General features: G+C 39.4%; 1 protein-coding gene across 1 annotated transcript; it reads right to left on the bottom strand.

The window, feature by feature from the left end:
• Positions 1–641: 641 nt before the first annotated feature.
• LOC132261884 (sarcoplasmic calcium-binding protein, alpha chain) lies at positions 642–14,801 on the bottom strand. Its single transcript, XM_059760910.1, has 7 exons — positions 14,622–14,801; positions 14,197–14,322; positions 9,693–9,859; positions 9,547–9,627; positions 6,596–6,748; positions 2,308–2,521; positions 642–1,830 (listed from the first exon to the last, which is right to left on the bottom strand). Exons 2-6 carry the CDS (start codon positions 14,246–14,248, stop codon positions 2,399–2,401), a joined length of 576 nt encoding a protein of 191 aa, XP_059616893.1. The 5' UTR covers positions 14,249–14,322; positions 14,622–14,801; the 3' UTR covers positions 642–1,830; positions 2,308–2,398.
• Positions 14,802–20,099: the final 5,298 nt, after the last annotated feature.

Raw genomic sequence — 20,099 nt, 5'->3', positions numbered from 1 at the left:
TTTTCCATGGACGGCCGAACATCTTTATCGTGGAGCAAAATTGACCAAGAATTGTGTCAAATTTCTTTAGAGTTGAAGGCGAATTGATAATGATTCAGTGGAAACTTATGTATCCACAGGAAACTTAAGGACTTCGACGGGTTCCTCAAAAATTATAAAAGCGAGACTTGATAGTTTGCGTCGCATTTTTCGCTCTAAGCGGTATTAAAAGTCAATACAAAATATACAGGAAAAATGTGAAAAGTTGTGAAGACTTTCAAAAACCAACTTTTGGTACTTAATTGTCGTGAGTTCGTCTATCATCTCGCCATATTTCAGTTAATATTTCAATAACTAACCAAGGAAATCAACTGGAAGTTATAGAAAATAATTGGAATTGATCAATATTATCAATTTAATGAAAGATAACAGCGAGTTTAAGGGAGAATAAGGGAAATTACAAGGCGATCTCAAATCCCAACACTTCAAATCGCTCTACTGAAGAATGGCGTTTTTGAGTTTTGTCAGTTTTCGAGGCACCCGTCGACTGTCTCCTCAGGGGAAGACGGAAAAGGATCCCCGTGCCGATGGCAGATGGGAAGAGAGACCATGTTTCTTGCGAGGGATCCTTCTCAAGGGGCGTATAAATAAAAGACCACACATTTCTCAACCCATTTTATACAATTAATTTATTTCCTTTTTCCTTGTTCCATATTAAAGAGACACATCATCATAAGTTTCATTTTTTTCTAGATATTCTTTTGGACTTTTGGTATTACGAAACACGATTTTTCTGAACAATGTCTCATGTTTGCTCTCAAGTCGACATCCTTTCTATCTTTCTCTTTTTTTTGCCCTTAAACAGTAACCTTTAGCATTGTTCATTTTGCCTCTGCACTCGATATTTTTTTTTTTACTCTTTTCTTGTGTAACTTTAAATTAGAGGAATCGACAATGACACTTGACGAATGGAATCTTTGGAGTTGCGTGTGCAGGAAGGGTCACACATTTGGGGACACTCGGCAGAGGAATTTTCGTTGTTTACTTAAATGGCTAAAAGGAAATTTTCTCTATTTTCTTTGTGTCAACTACTCCACAAAGCGCGGGGCGGAAGGATATACAACGTGAACACCCAGAAACTGAACATGAATTTGATTGTGAGACTGTCCGCTGGAGAGACGAAGAAGAAGCCTAAAATGTCCGTGGAAGAGGGGGAAAAAACGACAATAAGCATTAAACTCCATCTTAACATTTACAATAAATTGATACGTTTCTCGACACTACATCTCATTTATAGGTTTTCACCGCTTTTACATTTATTTCCTTTTGATCTTTTAGAGTTGTTCATCAAATACACTTTAATCTATTCCTTTCTTTCTCTGTGATGTCAAAGTGTGGTTGTGTGGTAATATTGCAAAAAATGATCTTTCAGAGTTAATTGTTTTGCGTATTTCTTCAATTACAATTTTTTTTCACTTTAGTTTCATTCATCTAAAAAGTAGTAATAATAATAATGCAATAAAATAACTCGACAACAACATAAACATCAAACATAGAACATAATTATTATATTTTTATCTCATTTTTTTCATCATCTCTTTACATTTAACGTCAACATGTTGAAATATTTTTTGGTTTCTTAATATCTTGTTTCGGTTCTGGGAATCACATTTACCATTATACAATTAACATTTAATGTTATATTTATTGTAATCCTTTAATCATATCTCTTTTTTCTCCATTACCATTTAAAACTTAATCCTAACGACGTCGCCCCGATTCGATGGATGGTGTTTTTTACGCTTTTTTTTTCAAATCTTTTCTAGCTCAACATGACAAGGAGTCTCGTATCTGGAAAGAGAGGAAAATCCATGTATAGTTAGCGGAGTGTTAAAAGCTCAGCTGAACTTTTAAACCAATTAACTAATGTAAACTACGCATTTTGCAAATAAACTAGATTACAAAAAAAGGCATTGATAACGGAAAACTCGCTGAGTATATCCTGGAAAGTTTCAGCACTACACATTTTCCCTGATTACGATGCGGAAAGTACATTGTGGAAATCGTACCATCCGCTATCATACAACTTTTACTCATCATTAAAAGTTCTTTTTTTTTCTAAAGCAGAAAATGGGGCAAATTTGAAATTGTACGCTGAAAAATATGCTGATATTGAGATTTTTTTCTGCACAAAGGCTTTTTTTCCATGTGACTTTCCGCGAGTTATTTTGCTTTTTGTTCGTTAAATTAACATAATAGTGCTTATCTTTGAGCACACGAGCTTGAATCCTTGGAATTTTGGCCCCCAAAATATACATATTTACTCACTTTTTTGGTGATTTTTTTTTCTCGTCATTCAAGAAAGGTGAAACGCAAAGCTGATGAGGGAAAGACGTGGCGCCGGAGGTGTTTTCCCTATTTAGTTGCCGAGTGGGCCGAACAGGGTAACTCCGGGGTTCTTCTCGTCCAAATTGCCGAGGTAGTGGCTGTACAGCTCCTGGTATCTGGACAAGGTGAGGCCACCTCGTTTCCTATCATCATCCTGGCGGTGGAGAAAGTGAGAGAAAGAGAGCAACTTGAGATGCGTGGCAAATATAAATTAAATAGTCATAAATGTTGGCTGTCGGAGGTGAGAATAAATTTATGGGACAGGTGTCATACTATCCAAAGCGGAATACTTCGCGCTGCACTTTGTGGCCTCCTTTGCATGCGAAATTCCTCAAATTATAGTGTTTAGAGAGGGAACATCGCGGCTTCCCCGCGAAAAATCCCACCGCAGCTATGCACAATTCCGTGCCAAAAATATATTATTTATGAATATTTACTCTCTCGCGGACTATTGAGATATTCAAATGCCTACAATTCAGTCCAATGGCACGAGAAGGAGCTCAGCATCTTCCACACGAATTTCCTGCAATCTTGTATAAAATGCCAGTTAATTGAGCTGACGATGTATTTGGTGTGTGAATCTGAACATGATCTTTCACGCTTTGGACATAACATGTTGATGTGGCAAGGCTTAAATTAGGCTTTAAAGTTATCTTTTATTTGCAGTGGAAGTCTAGTTTACACGATTAAGTGATATTAATATTACTTATTCAATGAAATAGAGCGAAATATTAGAGAACACAACCAGAATTTAGACCAAAGCCTTGCTTAGACGGCTCATCTGCGACGATATCTTAAGGTTATCCAAAAAAAAGGCTGTGAAATTGTTCCCTGTGGACAATCGAACACGTTCACGGCAAATTCGCGTGAAGAACTGACCGTGAAAAGTGCGAAAATTGTGCACACAATTTGCCGTTTGCGCCATTTTTGCCAAAAAAAATTCGCTTAATTTCCACAAAGATCACCGAAAATCACACTTAAATAGTTAGAAGAGGCTCAAGTAAAGGGTCGTTTGAGATATTTCGCTTCATTTGGCGAAGAGAACATTAGCGGCAATACAGAGTCGTTCAACGACACGGAAAAAATGTGGCAATTTTTCGTAAAAATAGGGTAATTTCTCGTGAAATGTTTAACAGTTTTCGCATATTTCTCAGGGTGTCGTTCGATTGTCGCTGTATTTTTCAAAAATTATGGCAATTTTAGGATAATACTGTTCTTGTATGATATTGACATGTTTCGAAAAATCGTAGAAGATTTATTCAACTTCTCAATCAGCCATATTCAATTTATTCAGCAAAACCAAAGCCAAACTAGAGTGACTATTTATTGAATTTCTGTCCAATTTATGGGGTTGAAAGTCCCCTGTTTGCCCCTGTTTTTGCGACAATTTTACATTTAACGCATATGCGCATAAATCCTCTCATAAATTCACTTTACTGGGTGGAAATGTTAAATTTCCCTAACAGAATTTCCGCTTAAAAAAACTCTCCGTCCTTCACACATATCACTTTCCCTGGCAAACGTGTAAATTTATTTACAATGCCAATCAACCGGGGGGGAAACACACAAGACGCGTGTAACATCCTGATGGTATCCCTTTTAAGGACACACACACACATCCCTTCGTGCCACTCCGAGGTGCTCCTCAATGTGCAAAAGTACTCAATAAAGTTCTATCTTTCTCAAGCTACGCTCTGAAAATATTGAGTTGAATTTCGCTCAACTTTTCGCAGGGTAGAAAAAAAGGAGGGCAAAAGTGGGAGGCAAGAGAACTCTTGGGATTGTTTGTCATGGGAAATTCCTCTGAGACGTTTCCCCCATCTAGAAAACCTCTCCTAACTTTTCACGCCAACGGTTTCTGCGGGGGATATTTTTTTTGTGTGATATAATAATTGTATACAATATATTAGGAGTATTAAATTGGATGAACTTTGCTGCAACATCACACAAGATGTGTCTATAAATATGCACATGAGCTTCAAATGAAATTGTCTTCAGCTGTTGTCACTTGGCTGACACTTGTTGCAAAGTCGCCGAACTGAGTTTTCGCCCTGAAAAATCGTCACTCGAGAGCTGAAGAAATGCGCCCAGCGAGACAATGAGATCAGGGACAAATTCCTTGTCTAGTGCCATCAAAGAACTCCGCAACAAGTGCTTGAAGTCACCTCTCGAGCCTTCATCTGTGTCAACCGACGTTTCTTCCCACGCTAGAAAAATATTTTTCTCAAATATTCTCAGCAGAATTCAGAATTATATTGATTCGTCGCTGAAGGACCGGAAAAACCCACCCTCGAGATTTTAATTCCACACGAGCACGACAGTTCAGCGGCACGCAAGTATGAAAACACAACAATTTTATTGGACAATTTGCGAGAGCGACAATCCGTGAAGTAGTGTAAATTTCTCAGATTTTCATTTGGCAATATTTGATGAGGAACCCACAAACATTTCACGCCACGTTGACGCAAGAATGCAAAAACTCATCTTCTTGCAATGTTCCATCAAGGAATATTTTCAACTTTACACTGTTTGTGCATCTTTGGTCTATTTTAATAAATTGAAAAACTTATATTAATATTCCATGCTTGAGAAGTACTTTGATGTACTTTCAAGCGACTGAAAATGAAAATTCTCGAGAAAAACTAATTCGCAGTCGAGTTTGAAATGAATTTCCATAGACATGAGTTTCACATATTATTTGATCTTGTATTGAATTTATGCTTCTGGTACACCTTTTACCAGCAGCCATTCTCATTGCTCTAATGCAATTTATAGCATGCACAAATCCAGCTTGTTTGCCAATTTGTCAGCTCAATTTAATGGCTTTAATAGCAATTTAATACAACCATCAGCTGTTGTACTTCAGGCGTCATAAAATTAATTGCAATCGTTTCATCATTGTTCCGAAACTCACATCAAAATGTTGTTTCGAGAAATAAGAAACTATTTTTGAGCTGATTCTATAGATTAATGCCATTAATGTGTGTAAAAATGTCCATTTCTATGGTAATTACATCTTGAAATTTTACCACGACATCAGCGCGATAACTTCCAAAAAAAAGTGGAGAAAGAAATGCCATTAATTTTTTTTTCTGTTTCACCCCAACTCTTGGCATCTTAAAAAAGTAATTTATTTACTTCATAGGCACAATTTGTGGAGTCGTTCAGCATGAAAGCGGGGGCAAGAGGTGTTTTGGACTAGTATTTCTCTCCATTCTTCCTGTTCACCCCTTTTCGCCAGTGACCGAGGCAGTGGTTCCTTTTTCCGGATCTCTATTAAAGCCCACGTGCTTTCCTCCCAGAAGTAAAAGCTCGTTTCTCATAGTTTCTTATATAGGCCAACGAGAAGGAGTTTATTCTCCATGTAAATCAGATGTGAATTATTTATAGTTGAAATTGACGAAGACGCCGGGTAAATATGCGACTCGTTATGTTTCACGTAAGTTTATTGATTTCCACAGAAAAAAAACACAGGCATGAGAATTGCTCTCGAACGTGTACAGAGTTGATGTGAATGTAAGTCTCGGTGGAAAAATCCACCACAAGCGGAAGGGTGGCAAAGGTAATCTCTTCGTTTGCTCGCAGCACAAACTTTTACGTGTTCATTCCTCACGTGCCTAATGCCGAGCGATGATACTCTGCGGAACTCCGAAGAGTTTCATCCGACAATGAATATCATAGAGGGATTTGGCTCAACATGAATTATTTACCTCAAAATTCAATTAAATATTCCCTTTTATTAGTCATGAGCATGAAAAGGCATTTGCAGCATTCTTTACTCGCGCAAACACACTCACATTCCTGTGCGATGCTGGGATAAAAAATCTTGCTCGTGTTATTGAATAAATTTCACCAACACTTCCAACTTCTTTCCTGTCAATATTTCTCCCATTAAATAGCAATTTCACGGTTCAATTGGAAGGTCGCCCTGTGAGTCACAGTCAAATCCACCCCACGAGATATGGAAGTTCCGAAATGCTTTAACATTGACGTTAATTTTTAATTTGCACCGAATTTTGAGGTATAAATAAATTGAATTCTTGCTTTAAAGAGTCCCAGAAAAAGTGACACAACCAGGCGTCTCCACGGCGAAGAGCTTGAAAGCTCTGTTCGTTCTTATAAGTCAACTTGTTGCTACAAAATTTACTGCTCCACGAATGTTTGGAACAGTGAATAAGATATATGGCTGTCAGGAAGGGATTATTGAGTTTAACGCATATTTACTCACATTGAGTAGTCGGTTGAAAGCTTCATCAACAACCTTGAGATCGTCCACAGCGATTCTGGTGATGCAGTTGTAGCGATACTTATCCAGGTTGATAATGCCGTCAGAATTCAAGTCAATCATCTTGAAATTGACCTCAATGAAGGCTTTCATGGCCTGCGGAATGGATAAAGACAGTATTGTAGAATATATCTATTGAGATCGATGCCAAATGGAGGGCAATTTTCATCTATTTGTCTCTTGTCAAAAAAGACCCGGAAAGGAAAAGTTGGATGTCTTTGGGAAACTAATGGTAATTTTCGCTGGGTGTTCTTGGGTAAACAAAACCACCCCCGTGACTTGGTGGAAACTTTCTTGTGTGTCTGTGTGAGTGAGTGTATTTAATTTTGACTGAGTCTTTTGCCACGCTGTGAATAAATCATTTTGGAAAATACACGTTAATATAGAGAATTCATCCAGCTTGTGAGGCACACACATTTTCTACTCCCCTGCCCCGCAATTCTCGATGAGATTTCATGCGAGATTTCCTAAGATGAGAACATAAAGTATGAGGAGAATGGGACTGAGTGTGGGGACCTCATTTCAAACTGAGAATGACAACGAGAGGAGAGGCTTTAAATATATCACCTATGAGGAACATCCGGGAGAATAAATAGAGTGGATAAATTGCATTTTCTCGCCATGTCCTCCCCTCGGAATGCCGCACGAGCCGCCCCAAATGGAAAATATGATAGTCGACTCAATCACACACAATTGCCTGTGATAAACATCTCTTATGTTTCAATTTAACCTCTCTGCCTTGCCAATATTTTACGTTTCCCACCCTCGGATCTCCGGTTTCCATTTTCTCCACATACAATTCCCACCGGAAAAGCCAAAAGGGTATTAGGCAGGTCATTAAATGGGAAAAACAGTGGCTTATCGACTGCCATCAGGCATCACGGCCCTTCTAGCTGGATCATTAACATTGTGAAAATTTCATGAAAATCGTAATCACGCGAATGCATTCAGCAGAATATTCAATAGCAATAAAGATAATTGCTCTGTTCTCCGCACTAAATTCACGGAAATGACATATGATTTCCAATTCTTTTTCCCTGCGGAATTTGACGCTAATTAATAGTGGTGAACATTTTACAATAAATACCCTAAAATACCTAAAATCTAATATCCTGAGAATGACTTGTCGATTTGGCATTTGGCAAGAGATATTCAAATTCAACCTTGTGAAATCATATTTTCCGCATTTCATATTCATAGCAAGTGTAATTAAACGAAATTACTTGCTCGACTATAATATACCATGGAATGATCATATAATTGAAAGTCAGACGTTTCTAATTCTAGTAGTCAAGCCAGTGATTTACAATAATTTCAAATCACTGAAATGGGTGAAGATTTCTGACACTGAAAATTGAATATTTACCTAAACAAGGGAAGATTGATTTTCAATCCAACTTGATTGATGAGTGTTAAAGACAGAAAGTAATGTATGGTAGGGAAAATTCAATAGCATTTCAGGTAAATTGATGCCATTACTGGCGGCTCTTTAATCAAACTCATCTACGCCTCTAATTTCAAAAGTGCAATTCCGAGTAATCCAGAAAAACCTCACGACATCCCATCGACTGCAAATAAAATAATTACAACACTAAAAATTTCCCTCCACTCCGCGAGTCACATATTAAATGTCTTTTTTCCATCCTCGACTCTTCGTGTTTGTAGTTAATTAACGATTCAATAGCCACCCTTCATGTATAAACAAAAAGATCGCGCAGACAAATTTCACGTTGCCGGAAGCACAACAAAACAGGCGCCCATGTCCTGAAATTGTGATATTACATTGTTGGGTGGGATGGGCGTTGTTGAGAGGGTGGTTAACTATTAAAAATTAATCAGCGATTGTTTATCGATTTTTAGGTACACCAAATTCTCCACCCAACAAATGGATTCAGTGTTTCCCTTCTCTTGTGTGAACAAATTTAAAGATGAAATTACCAACAGTGGGAAACGACAAAGTGCTGTTGACATTCCAATCGCTCCGCAGAGCAGCATAATTATTTCCATATAACAAGACCAGAATGCAACATTTGTGTGCTGAATTTTTCATACGCAACAGTGGATCAGATCGTCAATTATTCAGCATTCACATTGTACGAAGGACCGATGAAATGCTGGTATAAATCAATTCACCTGAATGCTCGCGCCACAACTGATAAGATGTGTATTGGAATGGAAGGGAAGTGAAATTAGATTGTCGCTGATGAAGTTCATTCAAGTGACAAACATCAAAAGCACTTCAGAGAAGATGCTAATAAAATCTCTCACTCGGCATAATGCGCATAATTAAATACATTATATATGTACTTGCCAATGAAATACGGTTCTTCACATTAATTCACGTAATGGAAAATAACTATTTTCTGTCTCCATAATGAATTTTCAATTTCAACCATTTCCTCTTGCTGGCAAAACCTTTTTTTTGGTGGCAGTTGGAAAATTTATAGAGTGGAAAGTTGAGGATGTGAAGCATCATGGGGAATTTTTTTCAATTATTGACAGACACTGAGGAAGCATTCCGTCTTATTTTCTCATTCATTTAAGTCCCCTTTTAACAGAGGCATTTCACCATGAATTACCGCACTTCTTGACTTTTGGGTGAGGCAGGCGAAAAGTGTGCAAATGCGTGAGAAAGTGGGCATTTTATTGGATTGTCCTCTTTTTTCACCCTCACCACAAATCCCACTTTTCATTTATAATGATCATTCCACGACAGCCAAGGCCACTCCTAACATTTTCGCTCCCCTTCACTCAAAATCTTGAAGATTGTCCCCGCTCGAGGCGCTTTTCTTTCATCGCACGGACGCAATGAGGTGCACACAAAGGAATTCCTTGCTGGCAAGGGTGCGACAGAGAAAATTGGCCAGGATAATTGCTCAGAATTAGGTACGTACCTGTGGAAATCCATCGTAGGGCTTGCCTACGCATGTCTTCTTCACAGCACCTTTGAATTCTTCCGTGCTGATTTTGCCGTCCTGCGAAAAGGTCACACGGTGCAAAAAATTATGATGAATAATTCATTGATGTCGAGAGACCTCACCTTGTCATCGTCAGCCAATTCCGAGATTTCATCCCACAGACTCTTCATGATGTGTCGGTATTCCCCGAGGCGGTTGTCGGTGACGTTTCCCTTTCCCTCGATCACGGCGGCTCTCACTGCCATGCACTGGAAGTCGTTGTCGTCCAAGAAGCCATTGTTGTCGATATCTGGCAATTGGGAGGAAAACTTATGGCTCATCCGATACAAGAAATATCTCTCGCCCACAATCTTCAAATCCCCCTCATCCGCACGCTCTCATTCTTCCCCCTTTTTTATCCTCAAGCCAAATAAAAAATTCTCCACAATTCAACGAACAGACAATCCTTTGGGGAGACACTTTATTGTGTGTGATAGGGAAATCCATGCAAAATTAAGCAGAGTTCTTCGACATGGTTTACCATTCACCACAGGATTTTCGGGCATCAATGTTCCAGTTTTGAATGACCGAGACTTGCAAAAAATCCTAAATATAGCGCATCGACTCTCCATTTAAATATTTATTCATTATACTGAGACTTGAGTCTGTGCAATCAACAAAGATGCTGTTTTTCTTATCTAAAGCGAGAATTATTATTAAATAAATTGTTATACACTGACAAAGTATTTCTTCTTATCCGTTCAATGCGTAATTTCAGCTTTAAAGCAAGCTTGAAAGCTCTGTGGCAGAGAAAGAAAAGAGACAACGATGAAGGAATGAATAAGTTATGAAAAGAATAACTGGTGCAAACTTTGACGTTTCTCTCATTTACGATAGTTAGACAATTAATGTTTACGATTGCTCACATGAAGGGATATTTTTAGCAAGAATTGTGAGCTCTCATGAGAATTTACAATTTATTATAGAAATGAATACACTCCCTGTGAGAAATTTGTAGACAAACAAATTTCTTCCAGAAGAATTCACCGAAATGCTAAATATTCCAACTATAACACACAAAATTCGACACATGTTTGTGGACGAAGAAGAAAAATGTCAGGCAATTGCATAAATTTTTAACATTACAAATACATTTAATATTGGCGGAAGGAGACGCAGAACAGATGGTGCTGCACAATGTATCTCTCATATTGGAGAAATTGACAATTTTCCGAGCACTATTGTGGCGGAAAATTTCTGGCATAGTTGAGCGACCATATTTGCCATTTTCTCGGGATGGAATTATTGTGCTGTGGGAAAGGAGCACTCGAAAGAGTGGAAATCTCGGTATTGACACGACATTTGAGTGGGTCACAAATAAATGTGTGTGATGGAAGGGAAAGGGTGTGGCGGAGACGCAATAATGGAGACATTTGCACAATCATCGTGCGAATGATCGTGAATGAAGAGATTGAGAATGGCGAAAATTCGTTTTATGGAAATTATCCACTTGGATTCGTCCAAGAATTGATTTTCAGCTGTCACTTTCCAAACGGCTGTGTTGATGTGAAATTGGAAACTCATGTTGAGGCGTCGCTTTAATTGTGGCAAATAGGATTTCTATATGTATTGAGCGACTTTGAGGAGCGCAGAGAGGCTAAATTCGCCAAATTACACATACCTGAACTTACATTTATATTCTGCGTGCAGAAAAAAGTCAAAGTTCACGCTCCATTCGCATCATTAACGATAAGCACTCTACCATGTCTATTCGTCGTATGCAATATTTATTTAGCAATTCTTGGCGGGTCTCGTCCTTTTTCTCTCCCTCATTATAAATCTCCTGATGAATTAATCACTCACTGTGACATATTTCAATTGCTCAAAGAGCTATTTGGAATACGATAGACGCGCATCTTCACTTGCCAATTCTCCGTTCATGGCGTCGTCCAATCATGAGATAAATATTCACAACAATCAGTGGCGCAAGTTTGATTTCTGGGCTGAAAATTATTGGCTCACGAAGCGTCTTGGCGCTGTGGGAGACGTCATGATCTGCAGGGATCAATTTTCTGTCAGATTTGTATACTCAAGGAGCCGTGATGGATTGGAATTCCGATGCATAAATCTCAAAATTATCATCATTTGAGAGTGTTGGGCGACAATATGAATTACTGAGGCGTCACGAAGTGCATCTTGTAAGCAATTCCCAGGAGCAAATGCCATTTTGCGATTCTCCTCACGCGTGATTTAAGATTTAAATACCTTAACACGTCAGAGATGTAGAAATTTGATTAGGCCCCAAAATCGAAACACCTCGTGACAGTCTTTTTCCCTAGAAATGTGATCTGCCCAGTTGCCAACTCGCAATTTGTTCCCCTCAAACACGAAATCCACCAAACACACGACTTTGTCAGTGGTTTTGCTGACACAATTAATTAATGATTATTTTGTACGGCAATTTTGTGCAACCACACAACGTAAGAGTGCAATTTTATAAATACCCACAAGGCTCAGATGTGCAGGAATCGACCTTTGCGACGAGAGTCACACTTTCATATACATTCTGACCACCCCTGGGGGAGAAAAAGTTTTGTGCTGAGATTTTGGAAAGTGAAAAATTGGATAGGCACGCATTATCTCATGCTCTAACCCTCATGTGATTTTTCCGCTTCACTTAATTTGAGGATTAGGGTCGGATTATTTACCGAGAGGACGGCAAGCGCGATAAAAAGTACGGGAGAAAAGATAATTTCTTTGCTGGTGAACAAAAACTTTCCTAGCCGCATATCTCATTAAATTATGGAAATTAGCATTCACTTTCCACCCGCTTGCCACCTATTTTGCATCGAAAGTTTATCAGGGAAAATTAATAAAGAAGAAATTGACGATGAGGCGCGAGAAAGACGACAAAACGCCTCTCTCTTCTCAATCAACTTTTCAAATGTTGTGAAGCCGTCAGGCTAAGAGTAGAAGATTGAGGCATTGAAGTAACTTTTCCCTTGATAACTGTTCTTGTAGATTCACACCAGACGCTCCATCACTCAAATAATGGTCCACTTATGTGGGAAAATTGTGCTGATTTCGCAGAAGAAATCCACCCCACTTGATCTTCAAGTCTTAAAATCCCCGAGAGAAACTCTTCCGCACCCCCCAAAGAAGCACGATTGTGTGCCTATAAAAGCCTCCAAGTGGAATACTAAGAGGCTACTTGCCAAAGAGTGCGATATTGAATTATTTCATTTTATTTTCCCTTCGCGCCAAATGACTTAATTGAAGCAACTCTGAGAGTTGAGGAGGTGTTTTTTTGGGAGTGAACTAAAAGCCAACCAATTAAATTACCTCAGCTGAGGACATGAATAAAAATTTAATTACATCTTCAGCTGTAAACATTTCACTCTGGTGAGCAATTCCAGTCATCATCTGCGGGATTCTCTTGAGTAATGCGACTTTCCTTGATAAAACATTTGACATCCTGGCACATTTGCTCACGCATAAAAAGATTTAATTCTCCTCATTATTCCTGTGCATTAGTATCAAAACCATGAGATTACGTTTCATGTCAAGTACACTCAGCGAAAAAATGTCTTTCGCGATGAAAAATTCCTACCACTCAAATACCCTTCCACATTCCGATCATCCCTTGATAAGTGATAGTACAAATGTATACGAGCACATTGAAGCTGAGGAATTTCCCAATGAAATATTTAGAGAATGAAAATACCCATTTGAACTTCACTCATTATCCTTTTGGCAATGCCATCAATTTGCCAACGATTCAATATTGAGTGTTTTTCCCCGTCAACCAGACGAGCACAATCACACAATTTTCCCCTATTTTATGTATCTCAATTTGAGCTCTTTCATCCCCATTTTTTCCTCTGCCCCACCCATTCAAAGCCCACCCCCTGAGTGGGAAGAATGAGGAACCCGATGATAAGCTGGGTGAGGATGGGAAATTTGCGCCAGATCAACTGAACAAAGATAAACACTTTCGAGGGTGGGAAAAGCTCTCCGTTTTTTTTCGTGCGGTGGGTGGCAGAAAAAAAGTACGAAGAGAGCTTTTGAGATTAAATCAAATAATATAAATTACAGAGAAATTCGACACATTTGGATATTTTCTCACAAAACAGAGCGCGAGGGTGGGAAAAAATGGTAGGAATTATTTTTAGGGGCTTCTTCTGCCCGCTCCCGATGGAGGTGTTTCTGTTTGCACACATTCAATAAGGGATATACTGACATTATCTTTCCAGGCACACACACAAAACATCACCACAAGCTCACATCATTTTGCGGGGAGTCCTTTGTATATCGTCTAATGAAAATTTCCCTCCCCCATTGAATTGCTATGTGAAGGTGTGCTCTCGATACCCAAAATGTGATTTATCCACCATTTGATGGATTTATGATAAATTACAAGCATGAGATTTAAATTCTGCCACGACCGCACAGGGAAAAGTAACACTGTTGGACACATTCAATTATCTCTCCAATGCCTCCATTGGATTACTTGGATTTGATCAATACCGCTGAGAAAGGTGGCACTCTATTTAAAAGGTTCCAACTCATCCCAAATCTGCGGATTTATTTCCACAGTCACCCAATTAATTGCAGCTTCTGCTGTAGTTAGCATAATTCTCTACTCACCATACATGTATCGGACGACAAAATCCACTCGGTTATCCCATGAGTACGCCATTCTTGATTTTTTCTTTCTTCCTGACTAGGTTGCTGCTCCTAATTAAACAATGGAGAGGTGCTCCTAATTTAATACTGAACTTCCAGACGAGCAACACATCAAATATTCGTTGAAACGCGTGCGATTTTTTGCGGCCAGACGATGTCACCGAGAAGAGATAGAGAGAGAATAAAATTAATTTAATTGTTCTCGGCTATGACAGGCTGATATAGTAGTTTCTGGGGAGAAGTATGTCTCAGAGACTTGATTCGGAGAAAAGAAATTCAGAGACTGGGCTCGAAGTCACACAATCACTGGGGGATTTTTCACAGGAAAAATTATATCCACTGAAGCAATTCAGTGAATGATAAATAATCTCCACAATTCAGTATACCTTTTGAGATTGGGTGTAGAATTGAGTGATACTTTGCTCAATTGTGATTATAATTAGAATTTAGTGAGACAACAACCCATTCACATTTCACACTCAGGGAGCCCCGAACTGAATTGCTGACTCTGTTTCGAGGAGGACCGTCAGATCACGACTAACTGGCAATCATCAAGCGCGAAATGTAGCTGGCCGCTTCCAAGTCCCCAGGAAGTGTCCCGCTCGCCGTTTCTCGGCGTGGCGTCAACGAAAAGTGGGCTTTCGCCACTTGTTGCGTGTCACGAACGCATGAGCCACACAGCCGAGTTGGCGCACTCACATTCTCAAGAGTCTTCGGTGTGGCACCCACCATAAAACACCCGTGAGCAATTGTGCCAGAGACACGGGATGGTTTACACACAGATCTCTCAACGCCGACAACTCCCTCAGCTTTTTTCCTGTCCGCGCTAAGATTAGCCGCGCACGGGCTGCCGCCTTCCCTAAAACCCATCCAGCTAATGACCTGTTGATTTTCCACCCTCCGAAAGGAGACAATTTGCCCAAATTCACACACTAAAATTCACCTTCGCAACCCAAAATCACCCAACATCATCGATCACCAATTTTCACCGGTGTTTATTTTAATTCACCGAGTTTTCAGCACACCGAACAGCGCGTGAAATTTTTTCCTGAGCTCTGCTGAAGAGGCGCTGAAATTTTGGAGCGCAAAGAAAACACACATTTTAATGAATTCATATATAGAGAATCTATGGATGAGATATTATGCAAACTCTCTAATTGAATTCCTGAAAGAGCTGCGAACAAGTCCAAACCCACTGAATAAAACAATTATTGACTGCTATCACTATAGTTTCAGAGAAATATAAATTAAATTCATGGAAATTTTACCTTTGGAACAATTCATTCTATCTCATAGAAATTTTTGATTTGACGTTTGAATTGATAATTTCCAATTAATTTGTTAATTGCTTTTGTGTCAGAATCCAAAGAATCCCATCAAATTTTCAAAACCCTAAGCATAATTGTGAATAGAAAGCATTTAAATTACTGGCACAAATAGCTTAGGGAAAGTGTGGCGATATTTATCCGGATATCAAATTATTATTATTATTAGTAAATTATACAAGAATAATATGAAAATTCTTCATTCTCCCTCTGCTTTGGAGAGAAATTCTTATGCTAATGCAGTGAACGATAGAGAGATAGTTTCAATTTGCCCGGCTTCTCCCTATGCTGGAATACACTTGAAGCATTTGAGATTTTAAAGCTCCATTGAAATTTGGAAAAAATACCCACACATTGAGAAAATGTGATCCATTGTGTGGTTTGAGGAGAAATGTAAGGAAAGTCGTCGCTTTGACAAAAACTTTTTATGAGATATGACGAGAACGTGATCCAGAAAATTGAAGTGGAATTTGAGGAGTTGCCGTGAAAGGATCCATTTGGCTTGGGTGGATAAAAGACGGTTAAAGGAGTATGATTTCTTGTTTGTGCGGAGGAAGAGCAAATATCAAGCCATTATCAAACCATTTCAGCTCGCAATCTCGTGAGATTATATATTCAACCTGGATTCCTGATGAATTCTTTTCCTCACGGGAGTGAGGATAAGTGATGCACCTCCCGGGTTAAAAGTGTGTTACGGTGTTAAATTAAGCCGTGATGCATTGACAATGGATGTGTTTGCCGCTTTAATTAAACACGCGTTTGGACAGGGAATTGCCAATAAGACAGCGATACCCGCCGCGAGCAGAGCGATTTCCGCACAGCCTGAGACACCCCGGCCTGACCCAGATCGGGTGGGAAGTCGTCACCACTTCCGGGAGAGGTGTAAAAGGGCCAACACCACCACACCTCTGGGCTGCGAGAGTCAGGAAGACGTGTATCAGTTTTCGCTCTTGTCCGATGGCACAGAGTGTGTTTGTTTGTCTACGCCGGGGGTTTTTCTATTTTTAATTAGCAGCTACTTACAGTGCGCCCAAACGGTGTGCGTCTGCCCGATCGGATCCATTAATCTGCGACCGATGAGGATCTTCGCGACGACAAGCACTGAGATAAACACCATCATCCTTGCCTCATGTGTGCATAAATCAAAATCCATATCGCGGGCCATCTGGTCGCGAGGAGACTCGCTCTCCTCACTTTGCAAATAATAAAATTTGGATGCGCTGTGCACTTGAAAGAATAATTATATGCCAGCCACGCACCGCGAGTGTGAATGGGCGATGGTGCGGCGGGGAGGAAGCCCTCTTGCAAAAGAACATAGCCTCATGTCTCGCCAACATGATGCTATTTCTGCACTCGGCCATCACAATTAAGTTTTTCGGTCAACTAATTGACTGCTCAAATGCAATTTTTCATTGTGACCACTTCTGTTCAAGTTCAACTTAATTCTGCACCAAATTGACCCACTATGTAAGTTATGGCGAAAAAGAATTGCCCAGTCAATCACAATTGAATTAGACTGTGGAATTTGCACGGCACAGTGTCTGCAGATCATCCATTCTTGTCCATTTAAGCTGAGGCCTGAGTTATGGTCATTGGAGCATTCATTCGCATTCAGTGGAGTAATTGGAAAATTTCATTCACACTCAGCCAAAATTGAGCTTTAGTCAATCTTGTCTATATTTCACTGTTGAAACCTACACTTCAAAAGAACTTCAAACGGATCAACAGTGAATTGAGTGAATTGAATCTGCAATCCAAAAGCCAAATCTCGGCTCCAACCTGTAATTTATATGTATCAAGATTTGCGAATGGTGAATTTATTCAAACAGTACCTGTTGCGCCGGTCCATCGGACAACGGCCAGCGCTTAGAGGATTACTTCATGCACTGTTGAATTGACCTCTTCGGTGACAGTGAGCGATTTATTAAATAAATTATAACAGAATAGATCTTAAACAGAGGCTGAAATTATCCTGTCCACTGAATTGGTTCAGACATGCTCACACCCTTTGTTGTTGCCATGGCACAACGGGGCGAGGGGTGTGCGAGAATCTCTGCATTGGACATTGACTTTAATTGAATTAAAATCCGCACAGTGTGCATCACAGTTAAGGTATAATGTACGATGTTAAAAATACAAGAAGCGAACTAGCAAAGTATTATGTCAGCGTCGGATGATGTAGCCGAAATGGGTCAAAGCGTACACTATACTCTGCAAAACACCCGGAAGAGGGTTACTTAATTAGTAAGCTTCACCCAGGATGTAGCAATAAAGCTTCCATTAGCACTCATCACACCGATGCATCACGATATCGCCTTGCTCTCTCTCGAGAAAAATGAGTGTTCATCAGTTTTCGAGCATCTCTTGTGACAATTTTTTCAATTTTCCGATAATTTTTCAGATAAAACCACTCAGTTATGATTTATCTTCTTCATCAGGAGGTGAAAGCACGCGCTAAAATTGATTGAAGGCAAGGCATCATCAATAAAGTGATTGATAATTAATTTCACCCACGCTGCATTTCTAATAATTTTCCATCACTCCTACCCATTGTAAATAACCTTTATTTATGTAACTCCTTCATCCCATTTCCTAAGTAAATATTTTAGGTCGAACCTTAAGTAGAAATGAAAGACGATTTCCCACATTTTTGCCCATGAATTAATTCGTCCTTCCAGGAATTCCCAGATTTTATTTTTCCTATCCTACACAATATGAATATGATAAACTAATAATGTCTTATCATGTCAATGCCAAAGAATTCTCGCTGATGTAGCAATTTTGACTATTTGTATCACTCAAAAAAGAATGCTTTTTGATCTTATGCTTCAATAAAATCAGACGTTCTTTCAAACAGTGCCCGAGTTTTGAATTCTCTATCTAATTGTGTCACGCAAACACCTGTCCAATAGATGTTTATTTATACGATTTATACAGTGGTATCTCAAGAAGCTCTTCAAAAGCTCTACGACTAGTAAAAAGTTTCAAAAAGGCTATTTTAATGTGTCACTACAATATGTTTCATAATGAATACAAATTGTATTAATACACATGAAATTTCTAGAACAATAGACCTGATTTTAATGAAATTATTGTACAAAGTGCTGAGCAAGTGCAATATTTGAGGAAATTGACAATTAAATATGCATTTTATTGACATCCATGAATAAAATGTCGAAAGCAACACTATTAGAGAAATCGGTAAAAAACTCTTGTTTAATAAATTTATCGTTTCAACAGCAATTTGGTCGAAGTAATTTCGCAAATTTATGGTATCTAGATAAGCATTCAATTAAAAATTTGCAAGTAATTAAGAGAAAGAGTGCAGACGATGAATTTCAAGGACTTCTCGCGCAGAAGAGCGGCTTAAGTGTGAAGAATGGTAGAGTAATTGCATGAAATGATCTGAAAATAGCCCCCCAAATTTCGTGATGGGCGCTTGGCGGACAATAATTCAGCTGAAAATCGACGATATAATCTCTATTCTCCCTTTTGGCTCCCCCCAGAAACTGTCCCGTAAAAATAACACAGAAAGCCCGTCCCCATGAGAATTTCTCACACTGTCATCTCAGCGCATAAAGAAAGTGTGAAAATCCCTGGGAAATTCGTGCCACCATCCCTCATCGACTCGGGAGAGCATCAGGATTGACGTGAACAATGAAATGCGCGCATTGAGATAAGTGCCCGTTGGTGGGAACGCACAGCGCAATGGGTTATTGGGTGTGAGAAAAACGAAAAAGAAATTAATTGCGAAATTTTCTTCTCTCTCCCCGATTGCAATTGCAAGCCAATTCACGTGCACTCGCACGCACGCCGTGACCCGATGGCGCTGTCCCGCTCGCACGGTGAATAATCCCGAAAAATTGGCGGTTATTCAAACTATTAACCATTTGCACAGATTTAAAGTAACATACTCGCAATGCAGATTCCCTCATTTTTGCTAACAATAAAGAAATGGGACATTGAATTTAATTTATTCTTAGTTTTATTTCATTCCGCCTCTTCCCACTGACCACATTTCTTCAATCTCTCTTCGCCCGTCATTTCCGCGATGGTTCTCGCGCGCGCACACCCAAAAGGATCTCTGCATCACTCTCTGCACTCTTCCTCTTCCTGTCTGACGCTGCGAAAGGGATCGGATTTCCCTGTTGGCTCATAGAGTCGCGCGCGTAATGGAAAATATATACATTTCGAGACAATTTCCAAAGAACACGCTAAAACATCCTCAAAGTTGAAACACTATAGAAATTCCTCCTCATCGCAGGCTGTGACAGGCGAAGGGTCCTTTTTAATTATTCACGTGAGGCACACGTGAGCTGAAGGACGGAAGCCATTATATTGACACAGAAAAAAGTGTCTGAAGCTCGCAAAAATAACATCGAGAGAGCAATCAATTGCTGTCTCTCCCCAAAATTGAGTGTTGGACTCAATCTCGAAGCGCGAACCGCGAGCAGTGCCCCCAAAAACTCAGTCGAGACAATAGAGGAAATTCACAAAAGGCCCAAATCTATTATGCGCAAGATTTACGGTAAAAGCTGC

This window comes from Phlebotomus argentipes, unplaced genomic scaffold (assembly GCF_947086385.1).
Source record: "Phlebotomus argentipes unplaced genomic scaffold, Phlebotomus argentipes genome assembly contig_15, whole genome shotgun sequence".
In the NCBI taxonomy this organism is placed as follows: domain Eukaryota; kingdom Metazoa; phylum Arthropoda; class Insecta; order Diptera; family Psychodidae; genus Phlebotomus; species Phlebotomus argentipes.
The sequence above is the reverse complement of the archived record's forward strand: the minus strand, read 5'-3'. Positions and strand labels throughout refer to the sequence as shown.

Excerpts from the sequence above, each read along its gene's own strand:
- LOC132261884 (XM_059760910.1), bottom strand. The coding sequence starts at position 14,248 with ATGGCGTACTCATGGGATAACCGAGTGGATTTTGTCGTCCGATACATG. Across the intron at positions 9,860-14,196 it reads TGTCGTCCGATACATGTATG|ATATCGACAACAATGGCTTC; the intron begins GTGAGTAGAGAA and ends CCCAATTGCCAG. Across the intron at positions 2,522-6,595 it reads CTTTCAACCGACTACTCAAT|GATGATGATAGGAAACGAGG; the intron begins GTGAGTAAATAT and ends CTCCACCGCCAG.